This window comes from Lepidochelys kempii, chromosome 1, assembly GCF_965140265.1.
Source record: "Lepidochelys kempii isolate rLepKem1 chromosome 1, rLepKem1.hap2, whole genome shotgun sequence".
Classification (NCBI taxonomy): Eukaryota; Metazoa; Chordata; order Testudines; family Cheloniidae; genus Lepidochelys; species Lepidochelys kempii.
Window position 1 is genome coordinate 269,582,340 of NC_133256.1, and position 23,555 is coordinate 269,605,894.

At 41.5% G+C, this 23,555-nt stretch overlaps 1 protein-coding gene across 4 annotated transcripts in view; it reads left to right on the top strand.

The window, feature by feature from the left end:
• The window catches only part of EEA1 (early endosome antigen 1), a 136,442-nt gene that overhangs the window by 16,186 nt on the left and 96,701 nt on the right, over positions 1 to 23,555 (top strand). For 3 of the 4 annotated variants that reach the window (XR_012156717.1, XM_073327558.1, XM_073327560.1), the window contains exons 3-4: positions 2,606 to 2,731; positions 21,083 to 21,210. Coding sequence is in view for 3 of the 4 variants with exons in the window: in XM_073327558.1 (XP_073183659.1) it covers positions 2,606 to 2,731; positions 21,083 to 21,210 (254 nt within the window). In the remaining variant the exon portion in view is untranslated. The remainder of the gene's footprint in view (positions 1 to 2,605; positions 2,732 to 21,082; positions 21,211 to 23,555) is intronic. The other variant, XM_073327559.1, reaches the window with a different exon arrangement.

A 23,555-nucleotide genomic window follows, 5' to 3' on the forward strand; every position in this document is an offset into this window, starting at 1 on the left:
AGAAGGAAACACCCTTGTAAATCCTCTCTGTTCTTTTCTTCATGTGCTAGGTACACTGTGCAGTGAAAACCCAAAACAGAAAATCAGATTAGTGTATCAAGTATGTAATTAACTTATGCAGAAATACATATCCATCTTTGTAACCTCCCCATGTGTTAAATGATAATGCCAGATGTATTCTAGCCCAGCACACTCTTTCTGCTGTGCAGCATTACCTGTGAATTTACATGGTCCTGGTTTAGAACTAAGACATTTTGATTCTGTGTGTATCTATCCGAATGCCCATGTATACATTGGTGACTTTAACTTGCCATTTGGTGTTGAGTATGTGGCGTAAACAGCGTAGATGGAGACTATTTAACCTTTTCTCCTGATGAGCATCAGTTATCCATGTTCTACCAAGTGTGACAGCCTGGCTCAAGCAAAGATGACTGCACTGGTTGGGCCATCTGAGTAGGTTTGAAGATGGACGCATACCCAAGGACATGCTATACGGGGAGCTATCAGAGGGAACAAGAATAACAGGACATCTCAAGCTTCACTATAAATACGCATGCAAGCGAGATATGAAGGAATTTGGAATTGATCCTGACCATTGGGAAACCTTGGCAAGTGATCGTAACAAGTGGTGCCAACATCTCCCATCAAGACATCAAAGTCCATGACAGGAGCTGGCTTTTACAGCTTGAAGAGAAAAGAACCCGTAGGAAGCAAGCAGTTCCCAACTAAGAAACATATATTTGAAACAACTGCCAAAGGTCATGCAAATCTCAAATTGGACTATTCAGTCACATGAGATATTGCAAACCATCTACATCATAGGCTGCAAATCCCACCATCGCTTGCAGACAAAACGATGCCAACTATGTGTACATGCATTTCCCATTTTACGCAAACAAGTGGCATGGACAGTTTTGAAAACTGACCTCCAGAAGTTAGCTTGTGTATATAGCTTTCTATTTTTTTAACAGATTCTGTAAAAAAGCTTATTTTAACTGGAAAACAAAATAAACAAAAAAGTAGGTTTAACTAATGCAATTTGAATCTTGGATCTCTACTCTTATTTTCCTCTTTCATCAGTGAGAGAGACACATTATTAAGGCATTGCACTCTTTTTGATAGACTTGTTTGCACGTACTTCAGACAACGGGCCGGAGGAAAGGTACTTCTGATGTTGCAAGGTTTTCTTATAGCTGTGTGGATTTAACTTCGTAAGTTACATTGTTGAACATGGTAGTGCAGTGAACAGGTGATCCTTTAAACTGAGGTAAATGATCATTCTGGGTGACAAATGTGTTGTAAATGTTGCTAATTGGTTAAAGCTGTTCTGAATTAAAAAGAAAGGTTACTAGGGTTTTTTTTTTTGTTCTTAACAATTTGTGTAAAGCACACTCTTACCTTGGTTACAGTTTCTTCAGAATTTAAATTTTTACTTCCATGTGCATATTATTGCCTCACTGTTCTGAATCCATAATAGTGCCTTTTGCTAACAGTACTGAGATAAATTTAAAAAGCCCTTAAAAAACTGATTGCCATTTAAGAAATAACTTAGGAGAAAAATAGTTGGATATACTTTATATAGTTCCACATCAACAGATTTCTTTTTAAAGGGACACTTTCTTCCATTTTTTTCCCCTGAAACTGTTTTTACCTTCTATTTTTCACAAGGAGCATTTAACATTACTGTAACTGAAGGAAATGAGAAGGGAAAAAAAAAGTATAGTACAATTGTTTGTCAGAAAAACTTTGACTGAACCCCTCTTCCCCCCTCGAAAATGTGTGAATTGTCATCACTCTTCTGCAAATGTTGACTTGAGTCCTCTTGTTCATGTACTATGGTATTCCGGTTCTTTCACACCCTCTCCCAGTTTATTTTTATAAAAGGTCTGAAAGCAATGTTACAAAATTTGATGTCAGACCTTGGTACAGAACTTTCACCTGGGCTATGTCTACACTAGAGAGCTTACAGTGGTGCAGCTATACCGATGCAGCAGCGCCACTTTAATATCTCTCGTGTTGTTGCTGTTGACATAATTAAACCACCCCCAACAAGTGGTGGTAGTTATGTTGGCAGGAGAAGCTCTCCTGCTGACATAGCGCTGTCCACACTGGCGCTTAGTTGGTGTTACTTGCGTTGCTCAGGGTATGCTTTTTTCCCCACGCCCTGGGCGACTTAAGTTGTACTGACATAAGTGGTAGTGTAGACATAGCCCTAATATTTTATAATGTCTATGTCATGATACATTATGCATAATGTGCCCCTTTGTAGTGTGGAGCAGTATCAAAGGCCTAATAAAACTGATGAAAACAATTAACAGAATGAATGTACTGCCTACTGTCACAGCTCAGTGTCTCAGATATATTTTGTTTTTCATTCACTTAACAACATTCTGTTTGTTGTCTTCTGTGTTTTGGACTCATGATCAGCAAAATTTCATCTTAAGAAACTTACTGAAAAGTAGTAAGCACCAGCTTTGTTTCTTTTATATAAGCAGTAGCATGCTTTTTAAGAATTTGAGTACATATTTGACAATTAATGTGCTCTTTCTGTTTATATTCTTAATTTTTCAAAAAATATACATACCTAAAAGTTACTGTTTCACAGGGCTTCATCTGTCCACTATGTATGAAAATGTGTGTGAGTGCCACTGGTCTGTCTGAACATTACCAGAATGAACACACTGGGACAGAGACAAGAAGACAGGAGCATCATGACCTGCCCGCTGTTACTGTGGGTCTTGTTTATTTTGTTTGAGTGCCTTGATAATGGGTTGCTTAAAATAAATGTCTTTCCTTTCTGGTTGCTTGGGTACCAGCCTCTTTCACTTTGTTTCTTGTGATTCCCTGCTGTAAGGAAATATGGGTTGATCTTTATATGCATGTTTACAAGAAGGTATCTCTTGAGTTGCCTTCTTTTGTTATCTTTCTGGTTTGCAGCTGTCTTTCATGTGGAATTTCTGTAATATCAGAAATTCCATTCACTTTTTTAAAAACAATTTTTGCATGATTGTTCTCTGAATTAATATATGTTACTTTTGCATTAGTTAATGTACTTTACTTCTGCATTAGTCACAATAATGAACCTAAGTATAAGATTTGGGAAATCATTTATACAGTTAAATGTTTTAGAATTTTTGTTTAGCTATCTACTTTACTCTAAGACAGACTTTTAATGGGAGTCTGGTTTTGAGGTACAGTTATAATTTAGTTAGCAGGAGATATTTCAATAATATTCAGGGTAGGGAGAATAGGAACTTTTAAAAACCATTCAAAATTTTCCCTTTAAACAATTTTACTAAGGAGTTTCAAGTACACTGACAAAATCACAATCAAAAATTTCCTATAAAACAGTTCTGAGATTTAGAACACAATCATTTTATTTTATATCTCTCTTTAAAAATGTAAAAGCTTTTTGTTTAAGTAGCTCTTGTGTTTAGAAGTATATTTAATAATTCTTCCATCCTTCAGTGTGGTGGTAATTTTATGTTGGTCAATCTTCTGGTAAATCAAGTCATATTTTTCCTCAAAACTCATGGACATCAAATACTGAAATGATCAGTTGCAATTAGTCATGTGCCTAAATTATCAGAAAGGTACAACCCCCCCCCTTCTATTTCCTCCCTCCTCCCCCCCCGGGGGGGGGAGAGAAGCACCCAAGCCACCCAGGTTCTGCCCTTTCTGGAAAATTGTTTTTTTTTTTTTTTTTTTTTAAAACATTCACCATCACTTCCATTCAGGGAAAACGGAACTGCTGTGAAGGAATGGGACTAGGTGGTTTTTGGCCATCTGACGGCTATGTGGTTTGATACACAGGTGGACCTATTTACATCATGGAGCAACAAGAAAATTATAGCATTTGGCTCCAGATATTGGCACTAGTGGACATTGAGGGTGAACTACTACTTTTTCCTGGGATTAGACTAGCTAATGTGTTTTCTCCAATTCCATTATGTTCTAGGAAATCATGGTGGCCAAGTGAGCCTTGTTTCATACAGCAGGACCTCTGCAAACTAGGGAACCACCTTAACTGTTCCTGTCACAATTTCAGGATGCTGTTGCCAGGATTGCCTGGGGAAGATGGAACAGATGTGTGTATTCACAAGCAAATAACATCCAGGCTTTGTCAGGTTATCTGATGGTTGTCCTCCCCACCCCAACTTTCAGAGAGTCTAAGCTAGATTGTCTTTTGGGGATGGGCTACTTGCCGCTTATTAAATGAGGCTGGAGGCCAGAGGAGGATCCTTTTGCCTCCCTTCTCCCAGCATCACTTTTGCATGTGTGTGAAGAGATCGATTGTTTCAGTGTTGTGAACTATATGAAGTTGAATGTTTTTGCATTTTTATTTCTCCATTGGGAAGTTGGTACTAGGGTTGAAATGTTGTAATTTAAGTTATCATTTATTGGTACTTTGCAACATTGAGTGCTTGTAGGACAGTCCTTGCAGAGGAAACTTTACAGCCAGATGACAATTAAATTAGGGGAAGTGATCTTTGTCCCCTGTTCTGATGTCTGGGGAGTGTGATGTCTCAGGGCAGTGAAACTCACCAGTTGGGACTCCAGATATTGTCCTGAGATTTCTCTAGATCTCGTTACAAGGGTCAAGTGTATGCTGGTTTATTGTTAAAGTGAGCTGGCCAAATTTTTGTAAGTCATATGGCCAAATTGGTCCATGGACCAGCAGGAGAAGAACAAGGATACTCCTAATTATCAATTGGAATTAGGTGTTGCCTTTGATTTGGAGATGGGCTGCCCTTACTGCGAGAACTATTCTTTATTTCCATATCAATGAGGATTAAGTTAAATAAAGCGAGGCCTTTGTGTACCGTGCTGTTCAGTCAAAATGCAGATGCCTTCACTAAGGCATGCTTGGTAAATTACCACGTACCTGTGGCATGTCTGAGGCAACCAGACCTTGAGTGATTGAATTTAGTAGCCTGGAACTTCAGTAGGCTGAACCTTAAACAATGTAGCTACATGCAGAAATTAGTAGGTTTCCTGCTTAACTTGTGGTTGGTTATATTCTGAAAAGTAACTGCTTAAAAATGATTTAATAGAATTCAGTGTATGGTTTTTTTTGTCAATTACTCCATAGTGAGTCGCTGACCAGTAAAAGAATGACTTTCTTCTAATTAGCAAGCCCTGCACACTCCACCTAGTATTTGAATTTCAAACTCAGCTGTTTCTGGCTCATGCCTTATCACCAGTTATACAAACTCTACAAGAAGAACTTTGTTAACAATTATGTGTAAGTGCTTGCCAGAACAGACTCTATCTACTTTTTGTGAAGCTGCATTAACTTTGCAGTGCTACCAGGAGTAAAAAGTAATAGGAATTACCTTTGATAGGAAATTAAATGGACGAGATGCTCAATAAAAGTACGGTGCAGATATGTTGAGTAAGTGTCATTTTTATGTAACTTCTCTGATTACAAATGAGTAAAGTCAGGAACACCTCCATCTCTTTAGAATACAAATGGATATGAAAGATGCAATTATTAAAAAAAATAAAATAAATTAGAAGCAGGAAGCCTGCCAGTCAGTCAGCAGATCCACTGGATGATCATGGTGTTAAAGCAGTACCCGAGGAAGATCAGGCCGTTGCAGAGAAGTTAAATGAATACTTTGCAGCGGTCCTCACTGCTAGAGGATTTGAGGAGATTTCCACACCTGACAAATCTTTTTAGCTGACAGATCTGAGGAAATGTCCCAAATTGAGGTGTCCATAGAGGAGATTTTGGACCAAATTGAAATTAAACAGTAATAAGTCACAAAGAGCAGATGGTATTCACCCAAGAGTTTTGAAGGAACTCAAATACGAGATTACAGAACTACTAACTGTGGTATGTAGTCCTATCATTTAAATCAGCCTCTGTACCAGATGTCTGGCAGAGAGTTAATGGAAGGCTGACTTCTTAAAAAAAAAAAAAAAAAAAAAGGCTGCAGAGGTTATCTTGGCAATTACAGGCTAGTAAGCCTAACTTCAGTACCAGGCATATTGGTTGAAACTGTAGACAAGAATAGAATTATCAGATACATAGATGTATACAATATGGTTGGGAAGAGCCAACATGGCTTTTGTAAAGAGAGATTATGCTTCACCAATCTATTAGAGTTCTTTGAAGTTGTAAACCATCATGGGGACAAGGGTGATCCAGTTGGATAGTGTACTTGGATTTTCAGAAAGTGTTTGACAAGTTCCTTTACCAAAGACTCTTATCCCATGACTTCTTACTTTGCCTAAGAGGGAAGGGCCTCTCATGGATCAGTAAGTGTTAAAAAATACAAACAAAGCGTACGAATAAATGGTCAGTTTTCACAGTGGAGAGAGGTAAATAGCAGGGTCCCTAAGGATCTGTACTGGGAACAGTGCTCAACATATGCATAAATGATCTGGAAATGGAGATAAACAGTGAGGTGGTAACGTTTATAGATGGTACAAAATTACTCAAGATAGTTGAGTCCAAAGCTGACTGCGAAGCTACATAGAGATCTCACAAAACTGGGTTACTGGGTAACAAATGGCAGATGAAATTCATTGTTGATATCTGCAAAGTAATGCACATTTGAAAACATCGCAAACTGTACATATAAAACGATAGGTTCTGAATTAGCTGTTACCATTTAAGACAGAGACCTTGGAGTCCTCATGGATAGCTCTCTGAAAACATCTGCTCAAGGTCCAGCGGCAGTCAAAGAAGCTAACAATGTTAGGAACCACTAGGAAAGGGAGAGATAAGACAGAAAATATCATCGTTCATTATAGAAATCCATGGTACACCCACATCTTGAATACTGCATGCAGATGTGGTTGCCCCAGCTCCAGAAAGACATATTGGAATTGGAAAAGGTTAACAGAGAAGGGTAACAAAAGTGATTAGGGGTCTGGAACAGCTTCCATGTGAGGAGAGAGTAAAAAGGCTGGGACTGTTCAGCTTGGAAGAAGGACGATTAAGGGGGGATATGACAGAGGTCTATAAAACCATGAATGGTGTGGAGACTGTGAATAGGGAAGTGTTGTTTTATCCCTTCACATAACACATGAAGTAGGGGTCACCCAATGCAATTAATAGGCAGCAGATTTTAAAAAAAACAAAAGGAAGTACTTCTTCACACAACTCGGTCAACCTGTGGAACTCCTTGCCTAGGGACATTGTGAAGACCAAAAGTAAAACTGGATTAAAAAAATAATTGGATAAGTTTATGGAGGATAGGTCCCTCACTGACTATTAGCCAAGATGGTCAGGGATGCAAGCCCATGATCTGGGAGTCCTTATGCCTCTGAGTGCCAGATACTGGAATTGGATGACCGGGGATGGATCACTTGATGATTGCTGTGTTGTGTTCAATCCCTTTGAAGCATCTGGCATTGGCCACTGTTGGAAGGCAGAATACTGGGCTAGATGGACCATTGGTCTGACCCAGTGTGGCCGTTCTTATGTTCTAATAAAAATTTGTGATTTGTTGCAAAAATTGCTGTTTGTATTAGAGAGTAATGTTTACTGTTTACAATCTGAAATTTGGTAATTTAGCATAGCTCTTAAATTCTGTGTAGCTGTGGTAACCAATACCAAATTGTACAGCATATTAAAAAAATAAACCAGTTATATTTATTAGTGTAATATCAGGGGATAGAGAATAGAAATTGCTTTTGTTTTAAAATATGGTGTTTATGAAAATGGGGGACTAATTGGAATGATTTTTGAACTAAGATGTTGGAGCAGCACCTGTCTCCAGTGCTCCATATACCATACCAGTGCACCTGAATTCCATCCTGTGAAAACCCTACTATTATATCCCTGAAATTCTTTTTGAGAAGTGACTTAGGCTATGTCTACAGTACACAGCTTTTAGCCACACGCCTGTGTTGCTACGGCTGTGCCGCTAAAAGTCGTGCATTATAGCCACTATTTGTTGGTTCTCCTGCCGACAAAAAACTTCCACCCCCAATGAGTGGGGTTAGCTTTGTCAGCAGGAGAGCGCTGCTGCTGACAAAGCGCTGTTCACACCGGCGCTCGTTGGCAAAACTTTTCTTTCTTTGGGGGGTGTTTTTTTAAGAGCTCTGAAAGACAAAAGTTTTGTCATTCAATTGCTAGTGTAGACAAAGTCTGAGTGGGGAAGTTTGCCCCTGAAAAGATAAGGCCACATTGAAAACTTCACTGTAGGTCTGGCCTGGAATGAGTGGCAAGTGGCTATGAAATTCCAGTATAAAGATAAGGAGATGATCCTCTATAAAGACTGAAAGCATTATCTACATCATTCCCCCTGCCCTCCAAAGCCAGATGTTAACAGAAAAAGTAGCAGAGAAGCAGAAGCTATTCAGTCCTGTGCATGGTCTTTCTGTGCTATGTAAACTGTGTCTAAATCAACATTAAAATAGTTCTTTGGAATGGTTAGAGATTAGGAGGCTTCTAGAATAGTATTCTGCCAGTAACACTCATTGGGTTTTATGCGATATTTATTTCAGTCTGTACACTGGAACTGTTTGTGGGTCTGTATATGTGTGTGGGATGGTGAAGTTTTTGTAACCATTGCAAGTTATATTGGTACAATTAAAAATATGTGTAGTGTAATTGATCACAAGGAGTGTTTCTGCCCAGTGCTGCTTTTAGTGTACTGGCTTACTTCCCAAAGAACACTCCATCGCTGCAATGGTGCATGAGAATATTAATGCTACCCTAAACGAATTTGATGTTGTAGTTCAAATGGCTTCTGTATTAGTTGCGAGAGGGTGACAGGACACCTGGAAATTCAACTAGGGTAACCAAGGCTGAATCTTACTCTTTGAAATATGTGGCTATAAATGTAGGTAGGATGTTCTGATATAGATCTTGTTGTAAAGACTTCTCTTCCAAAGATAAGGTAGCCTGAACTGTTTCCCTGGAGACCGCAGTGTTTGGTGAAGTTTAGGCATTAATAGCACGCCCCTCTACTCAGTTTCTTTAGGATTCCTTTCCCTCTGCCTAAAGAGCAAGTCTCAGACTCTATAGAAATGTCAATTACAGGAGTTTTTAGGAGTTGCCATGCCACACCATTGCATACCTAACGGCAAATGAAATCTTTGTCCGCTGTGTAATCATGGGATCAAAAATGTTAAATCTATTTCAGATTGCTTTGGTTATCTTTTGGGAGTTAAAATAGTGCATATATTTTAAAATATATTTAGTCAGTGCTCAGTGGTAAATGTGTTTCATAAGGAATATTATAGATATTGCACAAGATACCACTTGGTTACTTCCCCCCCCCCCAATATACAAAAGCCAATTGAATGAAAATCAGACATGAGTATGTCTGCACAGCAGTTTGAGCCCAGGCTCAAGCCAAGCCCCTCTTGCGTCCACACTGCAAATGTGCTAACCAAGGGCTTGAATGCAGGGTCCCAGGACCCTACAGGTTGGAGGGTCCAAGCCTGTGTTAAGCTGGCACCTAGGGTCTGAGCCCTATTGATTTCCTGTGTACCTGTGGCCCCAGCTTGACTCAGGTCCTGTAAGTCCTCTGACTGTATCCCACAGTTCCTGGCGGCAGAGGAGCAGTGCTGCAGGCAGACAGCGCAGCGCACCGGAAGCACCATTATTGTCTGGCTGAGCATGCTCCCCCTTCCTCCTCCCACGACAGTGGCGGCGGTGGCTCTGGCTCCTCCTCGCTGCTGCATGGAGCTTATCCGGAGCAGGGAGAAAAGCTGACAGACAGGAGGTGGCTCCTGGCTGCCAGGATGTTGGGGTCATCTCTCCCCTGGCAGGGCTGCTCCCCCTCCCTGCAGGGCAGCCACTTGGTCCCTGCTCTGCTTGCTTGCCCTTGCCTCCAGGCCCCCAGTCCTCCCCTGGGGCTGCTTGTGCAGGGGAGCTAGGGCAGTGTGCACTGTGATGGCAGTGAGTGGGAGCTAGCCCCAAAACTGCCACGCAGCCTCCTGGAAATCCCTTCTCTCTGCCTCCTGGTGGGCAGTAGGGATGGGAATAAGGGATCCCCAGGGGTTGCATTTCACTGCTCCGCAGCCGGCAGCAGCCAGGTGGACGTGCCTTTCTTCTGAAACCTACATTTTATGTGAAACTTCAAAACAGACAGTAATAAATAAAACACAAAACACACTCATTGAGCATCTCTTTTTAAAAATTAAGAATTGAAAAGTTTCATGTTGGTAGTTTGACAGCCCTGGATGCTGATGCCCTATTTACCCTCATAACTGGTGCACACAGGCATTTTCCTGCTCATGTAACTCAGCCTAGAGCTGGAGAGCTCCATTTTCAGATTTAGATGGTAGTTCAATATAATGCCTTCTCAAACTGCAGTCATTCTATTGAGACAGCCATCAAAAAATCTAATTGTGCAGTTTATGTACTCGTGCACCTTAGGGTCACAAGTCCCATCAATAACACCACCACAGTTAGGAAACAGGGTGGGCAGTAGAGTTTTCACACGGTGCATCATGTTCCTAGAGCTAGAGCGTCGACATTGGGGGAGGTGCTAGGATCTCTGGGATATGGTTACTTTGACTCGGATCTGTGCACTGCAGTGTGGGTGCCAGAACCCTAGGTTTGAACAGGGGCCAGAAAATGTTCAACCTAGAGTTAAAATGCAATGTAGATGCTCAAGCCCAGGGTCTCCTGATACGGGTCAGCTGACTTGAGTCCCACTAACTCTAGGCTTATATTGCTGTGTAGGCATAGCCTCTGTTACATAAACATCATATTCTAGATATAAGTGTCTCAGACCCTTACCTTTCTTGCCCCCACTTTCAGTTTTAAATTGGCAAAAAATATTTCTTGATACATTTTTTTGAAAATAGCTCCCAAGCTGACATTTTGTTCAGTAACTTGATAAGAGGTTGAGATTTTACAGTTGAACTAAAACCCCTTTATAAAAAGAGTTTGTTAGAAAAGCTCTCTGAAAAGGAAGCCAGATTTTCAGATGGCATAAATTGGCATAGTTCCCATTAAGTCTTCAGCCTCTGCAAGTTACTGATCAAAATGTCAGCTTGGGAGCTGCTGCTGCTGCTTCTTTTTTAAATAGTATTTGCTGATTTTAAGCCTTATGGGGCAGGATGTTAATCAAATGTTAATTCTGGTTTCAATGGCGCTATCCCAATTTGAAATCTTGCTCTAGGTTTGTATATCTGAGAAGTAACTTTTGGTCATGAATATGATTGTTTTAACTTTTGTATCATGCACTATAAGACATGTATATAATCCAATTAATTAAACTGTGTTTATATTGTGGCCAGCACTTAAATACCTCTCATCTAACTAGGTGATATATATTTCTGTGCGGGAAGGCATTGAGCAGTTCTCCAGGACACTTAGTTGATCCACTTGCTGTGATAATTGACTGACTTACAACCTATCTCAGTTGGATTCATAATTGATTTCTGTATACATGCAGCAGCAAGTGCAAGTCATTTTTATCTTTTTGTGACCTATTTTGAAGGTACTGTTCTAAAGGAGGCCAACAATTGTTATGGATGCCCACATATGCAAGTGGAGGATTTAACTGCACAATGGGAGGTGCACAGCTAAATCCTCCTTATGCCTTGCATCTAAATTTTACCCCACCCCCAAAATATGATGCTGTTACAGTACATTTGCTTGCTGTCTATGCTGAGTGAAAAAAGAATAAAACCTTTGCTTCTGATAGCGAGATCAAGCCTGTTGTCAGGCTTATCACTTTAGATAAGCTATTACCAGCAGGACAGTGGGGTGGGAGGAGGTATTGTTTCATGATTTCTGTGTGTATATAAAGTCTGCTGCAGTTTCCACGGTAAACATCTGATGAAGTGAGCTGTAGCTCACGAAAGCTCATGCTCAAATAAATTGGTTAGTCTCTAAGGTGCCACAAGTACTCCTTTTCTTTTTGCGAATACAGACTAACACGGCTGTTCCTCTGAAACCTGTTGTCAGTGTCACAGTGAGAGCTTCCCAGAACTTCTCATTCTTCCACTCTGCAGTGAAAAGTACATTCTATAATCTACTAATTATAATGCATTAGATGAATAAAAGTATTGTTAGTATGGTAGGTAGAGAATATATCAACTTTAGATGCACCTTTCATGGCAGCTTGAAGATTAGATAGATACAAGTTGTATCTATAAGTACTTGCTCACTTAGGATTTTTTTAAGTGAATTGCTGAATGTACTAGGGCCATGGAGATGAATGCTGGGAATTTGGAATAGTTTAGAAAGAAAGTAACAGGGAGGATAAAAGTCGATGACTTAAAAAGAAAATCAGATTTTAAATTTAGATTAAACAGGGTTTACTTTCCAAAAAATCTATTTAAAATATAAAATTTTAAATGGACACGTATGCTAAGGCTTAAACTTAGCTATTAAAATATTAAAACTAGTATTAAGCAGTACATGCTTGCTACCGAGTTTTAAAGAAAGTTAAACCACTGAACTGGTGGAAGTCACTAGCTATTCGACATTGGTGAGGCCTCATCTGGAGTATTGTGTCCAGTTTTGGGCCCTACACTACAAGAAGAATGTGGATAAATTGGAGAGAGTCCAGCGAAGGGCAACAAAAATGATTAGGGGTCTAGAACACATGACTTATGAGGAGAGGCTGAGGGAGCTGGGATTGTTTAGTCTGCAGAAGAGAAGAATGAGGGGGGATTTGATAGCTGCTTTCAACTACCTGAAAGGGGGTTCCAAAGAGGATGGCTCTAGACTGTTCTCAATGGTAGCAGATGACAGAACGAGGAGTAATGGTCTCAAGTTGCAGTGGGGGAGGTTTAGATTGGATATTAGAAAAACTTTTTCACTAAGAGGGTGGTGAAACACTGGAATGCGTTACCTAGGGAGGTGGTAGAATCTCCTTCCTTAGAGGTTTTTAAGGTCAGGCTTGACAAAGCCCTGGCTGGGATGATTTAACTGGGAATTGGTCCTGCTTCGAGCAGGGGGTTGGACTAGATAACCTTCTGGGGTCCCTTCCAACCCTGATATTCTATGATTCTAAGCACCTGGAAGTAGAGTTTGTTGAAGCACTAAACCAGCTTTTGACAGTAGTAACCTTTTCTGCAGGTGCAGAGAGAATATTTTCTTCATTTCAGTTCAATGACTAGTTCATTCAAAGTGAAGAAACAAATGGGGAAAAAGCAAGAAATCTTGTTTTCCCTTTTCCAGTCTGTGACTAAAATTTGAGAGCGGATGGGTTCTGTTACATCTGAAATCTTGAAGCACATGGTGACCAGAACCAATCAGTTCACTAGCTAAGGTTAATACTTTCTTTCTTTAGTAAGACAGTTTGTTTTAAATGCAAAACGTGCTTTGATAAATTTTTCTTATGTATTCACATGTAAGGTAGTTTTATGTAATGATGATTAAAAAATTAAAATGTTGGTTTTATACATTTTAATTGGATTTCCATCCAAATACAGCTTGATACAAATTGCAAGTAAAAAATTCATCATATAGTAAATAAGAAATGTACCATTCACTATTTTTAACATATGTAAAATTTAAGAATCTGAATAAGTGTAAGGTAAGCAGTATAATTGCTTAAATAAAAGTATATCCTTCTAGTTAGCCGAAAGAGAGGTGGGGAAAAACAACAACATCAACAAAAAAAAGCACCAACAACCCTGCACCAAGTGTAATGTAAAGGCTATATTTAGTTGCATATCAACATGTTTTAAAGGTTACCATCAGATGAGAACCAACTTTTCTTTGGGAAAATAATTACAAACAAAAACAAGTTTTCCTGGCAAATAAGCATGCTAGTTGGGTGTAAATGTTTGCTTTTAGGAGAATAATCACAAAAGGGGAAGCTGTTCATCTGAAGCCTCATTTAGCACAACTACTGAATCCACAATCTGGTGTGCTGGTTTTGGGAACTTAATATGATCGTAAAAGTAAGGTGTTTTGTTTATTTGGAGTTTAATAAATTATTAAAGGTTCCCACCCAATCTTTTTATAAATACCCTAATTCACTAAGTAAATAAATAGATTAGTCAATTCCCTCAGATTAAATCAGATTTAAGTGTTTTATTTTACAAGTCAGGAAATAACCATATAACAGCTGTGTTGTTACCGGGTAAATGCCATCTTAAATAATATGTACATACTGTATACACTACTTAGGTGATTATATTTGAAGTTACCAGATAAAGCTGAGAATATTTAGTACACAATATGCTGTTTAGCTCATAAACTAAGTATAAAAGGCAAAGCTAATTATGTAATCTTGTCATTCTATGGTATGTAATTACTGATTTTGCTGCAGAAGAGTACAAATTCTATACAAAATGGCAAAGCTTTCAGGGGCATTATAATTTCCGTATAGTGAAGTTTGTTATCTTAATGTTACAGAAATATGAAGTGAGCTCATGACAGTGCAAGGCACTGAAGGGTAACATGATTTTTAAATATAGCATGTGTGAATAGAGAACAAAAAAGGCAGAAGGCTTTGATCTCACTTAGAGCAATGCAAATAGGCCTTTGTCTGACATTGTAAAAGGACTTTAAAGTGGGTATAAATTACACTTACTTCCACTTTAGGGCCTCTTCATGCTGCTAGAGTAGTGTAAAGGTACTTTAGTGTAAATGAGAATCAGGCACAGAGTGAAAGAGGGTGTGTCTAAACTGTTATCTTTTACAGTGAATTAATTGTCAGTTAAATTGAGGTATTTTGGGTGCCTGAAATGCCCTGCTGCTGTAGTTCTCAGCCTGGGACACTCTCACAGCCAGCTTACAAACGTGCAGGCCACACCTTGAGTGTCTGTGTGCTAGACAGCTCTGGTTCTGCAGCTCTGACCCCAGCAGCCTGTCTGCAGCCCCACTCTGGCTTCCTCCAGCCCTGGTTACAATCAGCACGGTGACCCCAACACACTCCCAGTCCTGAATCTCCCTAAAACAGTGTGCCCTGAAATGTCCAGTCCTCACCTGAACTATTCAGAGAAATAGGTTTGTTGCTCCTTCATAGAGACAAAAGTGCATTACAGCTTATTAACTGAACTGAGGTAGATACCCCCTTCCCTTCAAGCACACCACTGAGCTGATTTATAGTAAAAATAAAACAAATTTATTAACAATATGACATAGGTTAAGTGATGCCAAGTAAAAGAAATAAAAGTCGAGATGATTAAAAGCAAATAAAAGTAAAAGCATGCACTTAAAGGGCTATAACATGATCTACCAAGGTGTACAGGTTTTGTTCAAGATGGTTTCTCTCACCAGTCTTCCTTCTTTCCAGCCATGGCTGATTTTCCCTCAGTCAGGATCTTCCATAGAAGTACAAGATGCTGCCTTCCCTTGTCTTCCTGTGGAAAGATCTTTGCCTAAGTAGGTTTCTCACTTATATTCAGGCCCGGAGACTTCAACCCTTCTTGGTTGAAGGACCGATCTTTCTCAGCTTACACGAGTTCTGACCCCATGTGTTCATCTAGTGATGGATGCCAAAATGGTGTCTATTCTTGTTTATATCTTCCTAAATTCAATGACCTGGTTCTAGGAGGCAGGATGACCTCATGCTGTTCTTCCCTTGTTCCCACCCTACTGATTTTTATGTAAATAGGGCTTCCATTGTTTTTCATCACATCTTGCTCAGTTTCTTTGATACAAGTAGATAGCTGTGATGTTTCCCTCTGGGAGAGACCTTTTTCCTCTTTGGTCACAGACTGTAAAGTATAATATAAATAAGTATCCATAATTCCTTATGTAGTGTTAATACATACAGTTCACAGTGCTGTTGATCACCAGTGTGTTATAAGCTTTCATAAAATATCTCACTTGATAAACTGCATATACTGCAATATTGTATACCCTCAATTGATTAAATTACTTATCACCTGAGGTTCAGACCCCTGGTCTTTATAGCCCAGGTAAAGTTTCTCTTCCCTGCTGGAAGCTGTTTCCTCTCTGCATGGCTTTGTTTACCTGGTATATAAATAAGACCTTCATTGTGTCATTGTGACGACGGGGCTGCTCAGAGAAGCAAATACACATTCCTTTGTCTTGGCAGACCTATTTACCAACTCCCCCAACATGCCTGGCTTAAATACTTTTTAGTCATCAGTACAGCATTTATCCATAACTCTTAATACATGGCATGCACATGCATCATGCAAGAATATTAATGATTAGTGAGTTATTGGTTTTCCAATGTCACATTACATGACATCTTTGAGATACAGATAACTCTAGTGAGTTGGGGTACACGGAGTTGGTCAGGCCAGCTGAAACTCATTAACTGATACCAGTGAACTCCTTGCCCTCTGGCACTCAGATGCTTTTATGGTCAGACCTCTCTTTCCTAAAAAGCTGCAGGAAGGTTAGTTGCTGATTGATCCATAGGCAGCAGGTCAGAGCCTTCCTTCCTGGACAGGGCATCTGCCACCATAGTTTCTTTCCCCTTTAAATAGGGGTTTTGGCATATTTGTCTGTTTAATCTCCAGAACATAATATCAGAGAGTATCCATAATTTCTTCTTTGAATGATGGTCCCTACTGTATGCCACTGTGGATTATGCATGCACACCATGCATTACGAAGCTGGAGAGTTTGAAAGTAGTGTCCATTGGTCCATGCATCTGTCCTGGTTCACCATGTGCCTCTGACCGAGGTGATAAAAGGCAGGGTGGACTGACTGCCTCCAGTTCCTTCTCAATGCTGCATGGTCTGGGTTGGAACCATTAGTGTCCTCAGCTTTGGCTTCACGCTACAAAACAATTGCCATCTCAACTGCTTCATTCGCAATTTAGATTTTGCATGGTCATGTTGGCAACAATAATTTCATCTCTAGAAAAGGGCATGTGGTTCATAGCTCTTGATATGAAGGACACTTAGTTTCACATAGCTAGTATCAGAGGCATAGCCGTATTAGTCAGTATCCACAAAAACAATGAGGTGGCACATAGATATTTTCCCCACATACAGACACTTTCTTGGATTTAAGCTAGGCTGTGACCATGTTCAATATAAAGTACTGCCCTTCGATGCAGCAGCCCCACCAGAGTCTTTACCAATGTATTTTCAGTCATAGCGGCTCATGTCAGACTTCATGGCCGCCCTGTCTTTTCATTCCTGGTTTAATTAGCTCCTTGCTGCCAAATCTCATCAGGAAGCCTATGTATCAACCTCTATGGTGCTCCACCTTCTTTCTTCCCTGGGAATCAGTATAAACACACACAAATCTGGTCCCCTCCCCGACTCTAGACTTTATCAGGGCAGTCTTGAACTCTGTCACCCCAAGGGCATACCTGCCCACAGACAGGTTCCACACTACCAGCAGCGATTTCCTAGGTCTTATCACAAGGAGCCCTCAGGTACTGGTTAAAACATATCTTTCCCTACTCGGCCACATGGCTTTGTGCACTTACATCACCCTGTTCACAAGACTCCACCTTTAGTGCCTGCAAACTTGGCTACAGTCATGTAACTCCCTGACCTGCCATTCCATGAACCTTGTGGTGACAGTCCCGACCAAGCTACTGTCCCCGCTCCTATGGTGGACACATCCCCATTACGTATATGTGGGGGTCCCTTTTTTCCTCTCTTCTCCAAAGAGAACCATAATTATGGACACATCCCTGCTAGTTTGGGGAGCCTATATGAACAGCCACACAGCTCGAGGGGCTAGTGTACCTTGAAAATCCAGGATGCACATCAATATCCTGGAATTATAAACAGTACGGTGGGTGTGAGAATACTTTCTCCCCTTCATCCACTCTCACTGTGTCCTTATAATGTCGACAACTCTATGACTGTCTTCTACCTCAGCAAACGAGGGGGAGTGAGATCGGCCTCCCTGTGTGCAGAAGCAATCCACCACTGGAATTGGTGCATAAGCAATCACATCACACTATGACCCGCTTACCTTCCAAGAAAGCTGAATGTGCTCTCTGACTTCCTCAGCAGACACTTTACACTGAACCATGAGTGGGAACTTCACAACATTTTCACTCTGTGGCAGTGGTGGGCAACCTGGGGGCTGCGCATGGGCTGCCAGACCGTTTGTTTACATTTGCATGGCCGCCTGCAGCTCCCAGTGGCTGCGGTTCGCCGTTCCTGGCCAGTGGGTCTGGTGGCCTGCCAGCGGATTACCCTGACAGGCTGCAGGTTGCCCACCACTGCTCTGTGGGGAACCCCCAACCACAGTCACTTCTCAAACAAACAGCAGATATACCACAAATTGCTCCAGAAGGGCCCTAGGTCATCACTCCCCAGGTGATGCTTTGCTACTTTCCTGGTCAGACCAGTTCAATTATGCCTTCCCTCCACCGCTGCTCCTGCCGTGAGTCCTACACAAGATCCAACAGGACAGAGCCAGGGTCATCTTGATCGCCCCCTTCTGGCCTAGATAGTTCTGGTTCCCCAACCCCTTGTGTGTCTCATGTTGCCCACTGATTATCCTCCCAACATACCCCAAGCTCCTGACCCAGTGCAATGGCAAGATCAGACACCACAATCCATGACTGCTCCACCTCATATTTAGATGGTATCATCTCTAGAACATTCATACTCCACAGCTGTATGAAAGATCCTCTCTAATGGCAGAAAGGACTCCACAAAGAAATGCTACCTAGCTAAATGCACTCCTGAGGGAATTCTGTGCCAAAATATAAAAAATTCTACAAAATTCTGCAAATTTTGTCAGTAAATAAATGTGGCTCCAGCATGGCAGTGGGGAGCACAGACAACAGGCTGCACTGACCTGGGAGATCACCTGGAAGCCCCCAGCTCCCCTTGTACAGGGACTTGGCAGTGAGGCTGCACCTGACCCTGACACAGTGCAAGGGCCGGGCCTGCCCCAGAAACACCCTCTCTGCGCCAGGTGTCCCAGGTGTGGGTGGGCAGGCTCAGCCCCTCAGGATCCAAGTATGGAGGGGCTTAGTGTGTGGGGTATCCAGGTGTGGGGCGAGAGGTTTCTGTGTGGGGAAATCTGGGTAGGGGCGGCTCAGTGGGAGATCTGGATGTACAGAGTTCATTGGGGGGTTCTGGGTGTAGGGGCAATGGGACTCTGCAGGGGATCCAGGTGAAGGTGGTTGGGGCTCAGCGGGGGGGGGGGGCGGGTGGTCTGGGTGTCAGGAGATGGGGCTTGGCGGGGGGTTCAATGTGGGAGTCTGGGTGCTGGGGGAGTGGGGCTTGATGAGGAGGGTCCAGGTGCAGCTGTCTGCGGATCAGTGGGGCTGTGGGTGGGTCTTGTCGAGGGGTAGGGGGGCAGGGGTTGTCAGGATGAGGGTTCGATGGATCTGCTTAACGTGGGAGTCCCAGCTGAGGGGATGCCACATTCCAAGCTCCTGCGATTCCCCTATCCCCTTTTCTTCTCCATCCTCCTCCCCTCACTCCCACATTCCCCTGTCCCTGCCCTATTCCACCCCCTTCCTTCCCCACTGGCTCTTCCCCCACCCCCTCACCATGCCTTCCCTCATTTCCCCACCCACCCTTACCCAGCCCCACTGAGGGCACTCACTGTTGCACCAAAAAAAGGAAGGCTGGGCAGCTCTGCGCTCGCAGAAATTTGGGGGGGGCAAGTAACCCCATGTAGCCACCCCCCCATGCCTCACCCCTGTTTGGAGGGGGGCAATCCCCCCCCAAAAAAACTGCACCCATGGTCATCCCCGCATGGCTTCCCTTTGCTCCCCTGCCGTTTTCTGCAGGGAAGCATAGGAATTCTGTGGGGGGAGGAGGCTTTTTCTTCGGGTGCACAGTCACGCAGAATCCCCCCAGGAGTATAAATGGAAACCCTTCTCATCTTGGGTGCAACAAAGTGGCATCCTATCAGAGACTTACAGATATTTTGGTCATCTTAACTGTATCCTATCTTTAAAGACATAGGGTCTGTCCACCAGCTCCTTACAAATGCACTTATCTGCAATCAGTACATACCATCCCGACTACTTGATTTTCCACACTCTCTAACCAATAGATTATAGAAAGGCTCAATAAGGACTTTCCTGCCTACTTAGAAGGTTCCACCCCAATGGAACGTGAATCTCTTTCTCTCAGTGCTAAGAAGCCCCCCCCCTTTGAGCCTTTAGCTACTTATTGCATGTCCCTACTGTCCATGAAAGGAGTGGTGTAACGGGGTCGGCACCTGCCTCTTGTGAGTGGTCCCTTTGGCCGATTCAGTGTCTGCAATCTCTGAGTTTGGAACGGGGTAGCACCCACCTCTTGTGAGTGCCCCTCTTCTGGTCGGATGTGAGCTGCTGCTTCTTAGTTCTTGATGATGGGGTAGTACCCACCTCTCGCGAGCGCCCCTGCTGATGGTTTCAGCGTAGGAGGGCAGTGAAGAGCTGAGACTGAGAGGGAGGGGATGGTTGCAGCAAACAGTCAATCAGCACAGGGCAGAGAAAGTCGAGTCAAACTTGTGGAAAGTTCTCTGAATGTCCCAAGGTCCCTGTGTTGGCTGCTTCTGCTTCTACTGACTGGGGTTTCTGACTGGCTCTTCTCTGCAGTTTTCTCCCAAGCCCACATAAGAGGGAGGTGGGGAAGCTACACCTGGGTCCTAGTGCCTCCAAGAGTTGTGTGTGTATGGGGGGGTGTCTCTTCTGCACAGTTCTGTGTTCAGAGGGTTATTGGGGGGAGGGATGGGCTCCGCTGGGCCCCATTTTACCCTCTTCCCCCAGTGCAGCATCCCCAGCTTTGGCTGCTTCTGCCCCTGCTGGATGGAGTTTCTGGCTGGCTCTTCTCTGCAATTTTTTATTCAGTCTGATTACTATGAGTGTGGTTCTCAAAAGGTCTCCATCCTAGGAAAATCTTTGAAAGGAACAGAACCCTTGTTTAATAAAAATTTTGTGAAAGTGCCTTTTTAACGCAGCCTTTCTTCAAACATTTAAAATAGTGACTGAGTCCTTTGTGATGCTACATTTCTTATAATTTATTACAATTCTGTGTACTAGTTCTAGGAATGAAATTTAGCAATAGGTACAGTTTTACTGGAAAACAGCACTACATAATGAAATAGGGTGTTTATTTTATGCTTTTCTAGTCTTCTCTACTTTCCATAATGTCAGAGAATTAGATAAGTGGTATTTTTTAAGGTAACTACTCTCCTACATTTTATTTTTCCTGTTAAACGGTACCAATGAATCTCTTGGTTAGGATGAAAAGGATTGGAAAAGGCAAAAACTACTGTTGAATTTTCTTTCCTTTATAATAGGGCTTTATTTGTCCTCTGTGTATGAAATCTCATGGATCTGCTGAAGAACTTTTCAAGCACTATGAAGTAGTTCACGGGTCTGGCATCGATTCAAGTCATGGAGGAGAAGAGCATCCTTCACCGAAAAGGTAGAACAGTATTAATTTGTGCATTTAGTCTTCTGTCTAATTACATTTAAGCAAGTACTAATCTGAACAGTTAATTATGTAGTGAAGTATTTAAATCATAAGGCCTCATTTCTAAAACCAATTAAAATATTAGTTTAATACTATGCTAGCTGATACTGGACTGGTGATAGATGAAAATTGGGTTTACATATTGATATTGTTAATTCCATTGGTTGCCTTTGATCCTGTTGATCAGGAGGTGATGTTGACTCTTATGTCTGTAGCGGGAGTTGATAGGGGTAGCTCATGGCTTGATTCCCTTCTTATTTGAGCATTCCCAGAAATTGATTTTGGGCTCTTGTTCCTTGTCTCTGAGGATTTGTTCATGCAAGGTTCCACCTTGTTTTCCCTTCGGTTCAATGGATATATGGGGCTGTTGTACATTTCAGCCTGTATTACTTCCATTTTATGCATTCCATGACTCTTGTCTTGGTTGTGCATAGCAATAAGATGGTGAGCCGCTTTTGAGTGTGGTCACATACTGTGTGAGAACATGTGATGCTAATATAATAAAGGTGTAGATTGTATAACTCTGCTGGGTTCAACTAATATCTTGACTAGCTGTTGTCTTAACCGTGGAGCAAACCCTCTGTGATTGATAAAAATAGTAAGCCAAAAATGATAAATAATTTAATTAAAACATGGATAACCTATTGAACTCATAAAGGTGAAAGATAGGTTTTTTGTAAAGAAAAGAACATAAAATTTAACATGCAATGGCTATTAAGTTAGAGTCCACTGTGGGAAAATAAAAATACCCGAAACAAAATCCAAAACCTATTTGTGACTGTCTGTAGGAAGAAGGAGCTCCCATTTCTTTCCAATTGCAATTGGGATAGACCGAGAGCCATCTTGGGCATTGACAGAAGCAGGGCAGCAGGGCACAAAATGGCAGGGCAGGACATCCATCAAAATCCCATTGCTCACAGCCAGTGACATTGGAGATCTTCTTTTCACACACTGATCTGGAAGCTTTTTCTGACTGACGGTTCTCCAGTTGGTATGGGATCTTGATGACTTCACTCAGCTGAACATGCTCATTCTATTAAATTCGCTAGCTGTAGTGGAGCTGTCAAAGAGTCTTTCTCTGTAGCTCAGCAAAGGAAAGAGTACACGTTAACATTTGAGGCTTTTAATGTTTTGAATGTTTTTTTAACATATTTCTCTTATTACATGTAAAACAGATTATTTCTGCTCAAATTGGGGAAACAACCATTCAAATAAACTAATAAAAATGATTTTTCTAGGATATATTTTAGAAAGTAACAAGTAGCATGACTTAATAATGACATTAAAAATGAAGTAGGTAGGGCTAATATTAAATACCCTCCCCAGTCATTCATCAGTTAAGACTTGTGAACATAGGGGTGAAGGCTGGGGATTAGGCCTTTGGGAAGAAGTGTACTTTAAGATGTGGGTCTACTCTTAAAAGTGAGTCTGTACAATTGGCATTGTAGGTTTCCATGTTTATTTTCATCTGCTTATCAAATGTGCTCAGTTTGCAAGTAAAAAGATGGGGATTCTTTTGTTCGCTTTTTTTTTCTGTCTACGTGCCAGCCCTGCAAATTCAGCATAGTCTCTGAGAGTCAAGCTGAGTCCTTTCCATCTCGTGTATCATCACCAGTAATTAATAAAGGTTCTATAGGTCAAATTGTGCCTTCAGTAACACCTTGTCTTCAGTGAGGTTGCACAGGTGTAACTGACTGGAATGCAGTAAACAATTCTGTCAATGATACACAAGATGGATTGAATCCACAGCTCACTCAGTCTTAGTTTTGTTGTTTTGCGGGAAAAGAAGGCAAAGAACAATACAAATTTACTTTGTTCACTAACGTGAGTAGATGTGACCATCAATACGCATTGGGAACAGATTTGCTGAGTAAGATAATGTTTTTATAGTCATTGTCACACATCACATAAAAGAGGAACTTAAAGTATATCTGGATCAAGGATGATATATCAGATTTAGGGGGGCTGCAGACAGAAGTGGGAGAAGGACTGGGAGTCATGTAGCTCAAGGGGAGCAAAAAGAAATAAGAGTTTCTTGTATACAAGGGCTTGTATACACAGGAAAGATTTACCAGTTCTTAAGATGATATAGTTATACCAGTATAATTCCTTGTGTGGACACCCTTTTAGTGCAGAATAAGAGTGGCCTTTTCAGTTTAACATAAACCTCTTTCCAGAGTGACATAAGCATAAATGAGGAAAAAGACTCTCTCTTACTGAAATGAGTGTCCACATAGAGAGTTATACTGGTACAGTATAAATATATTGGTTTAACTTCATGCCTCAAGTTATACCAA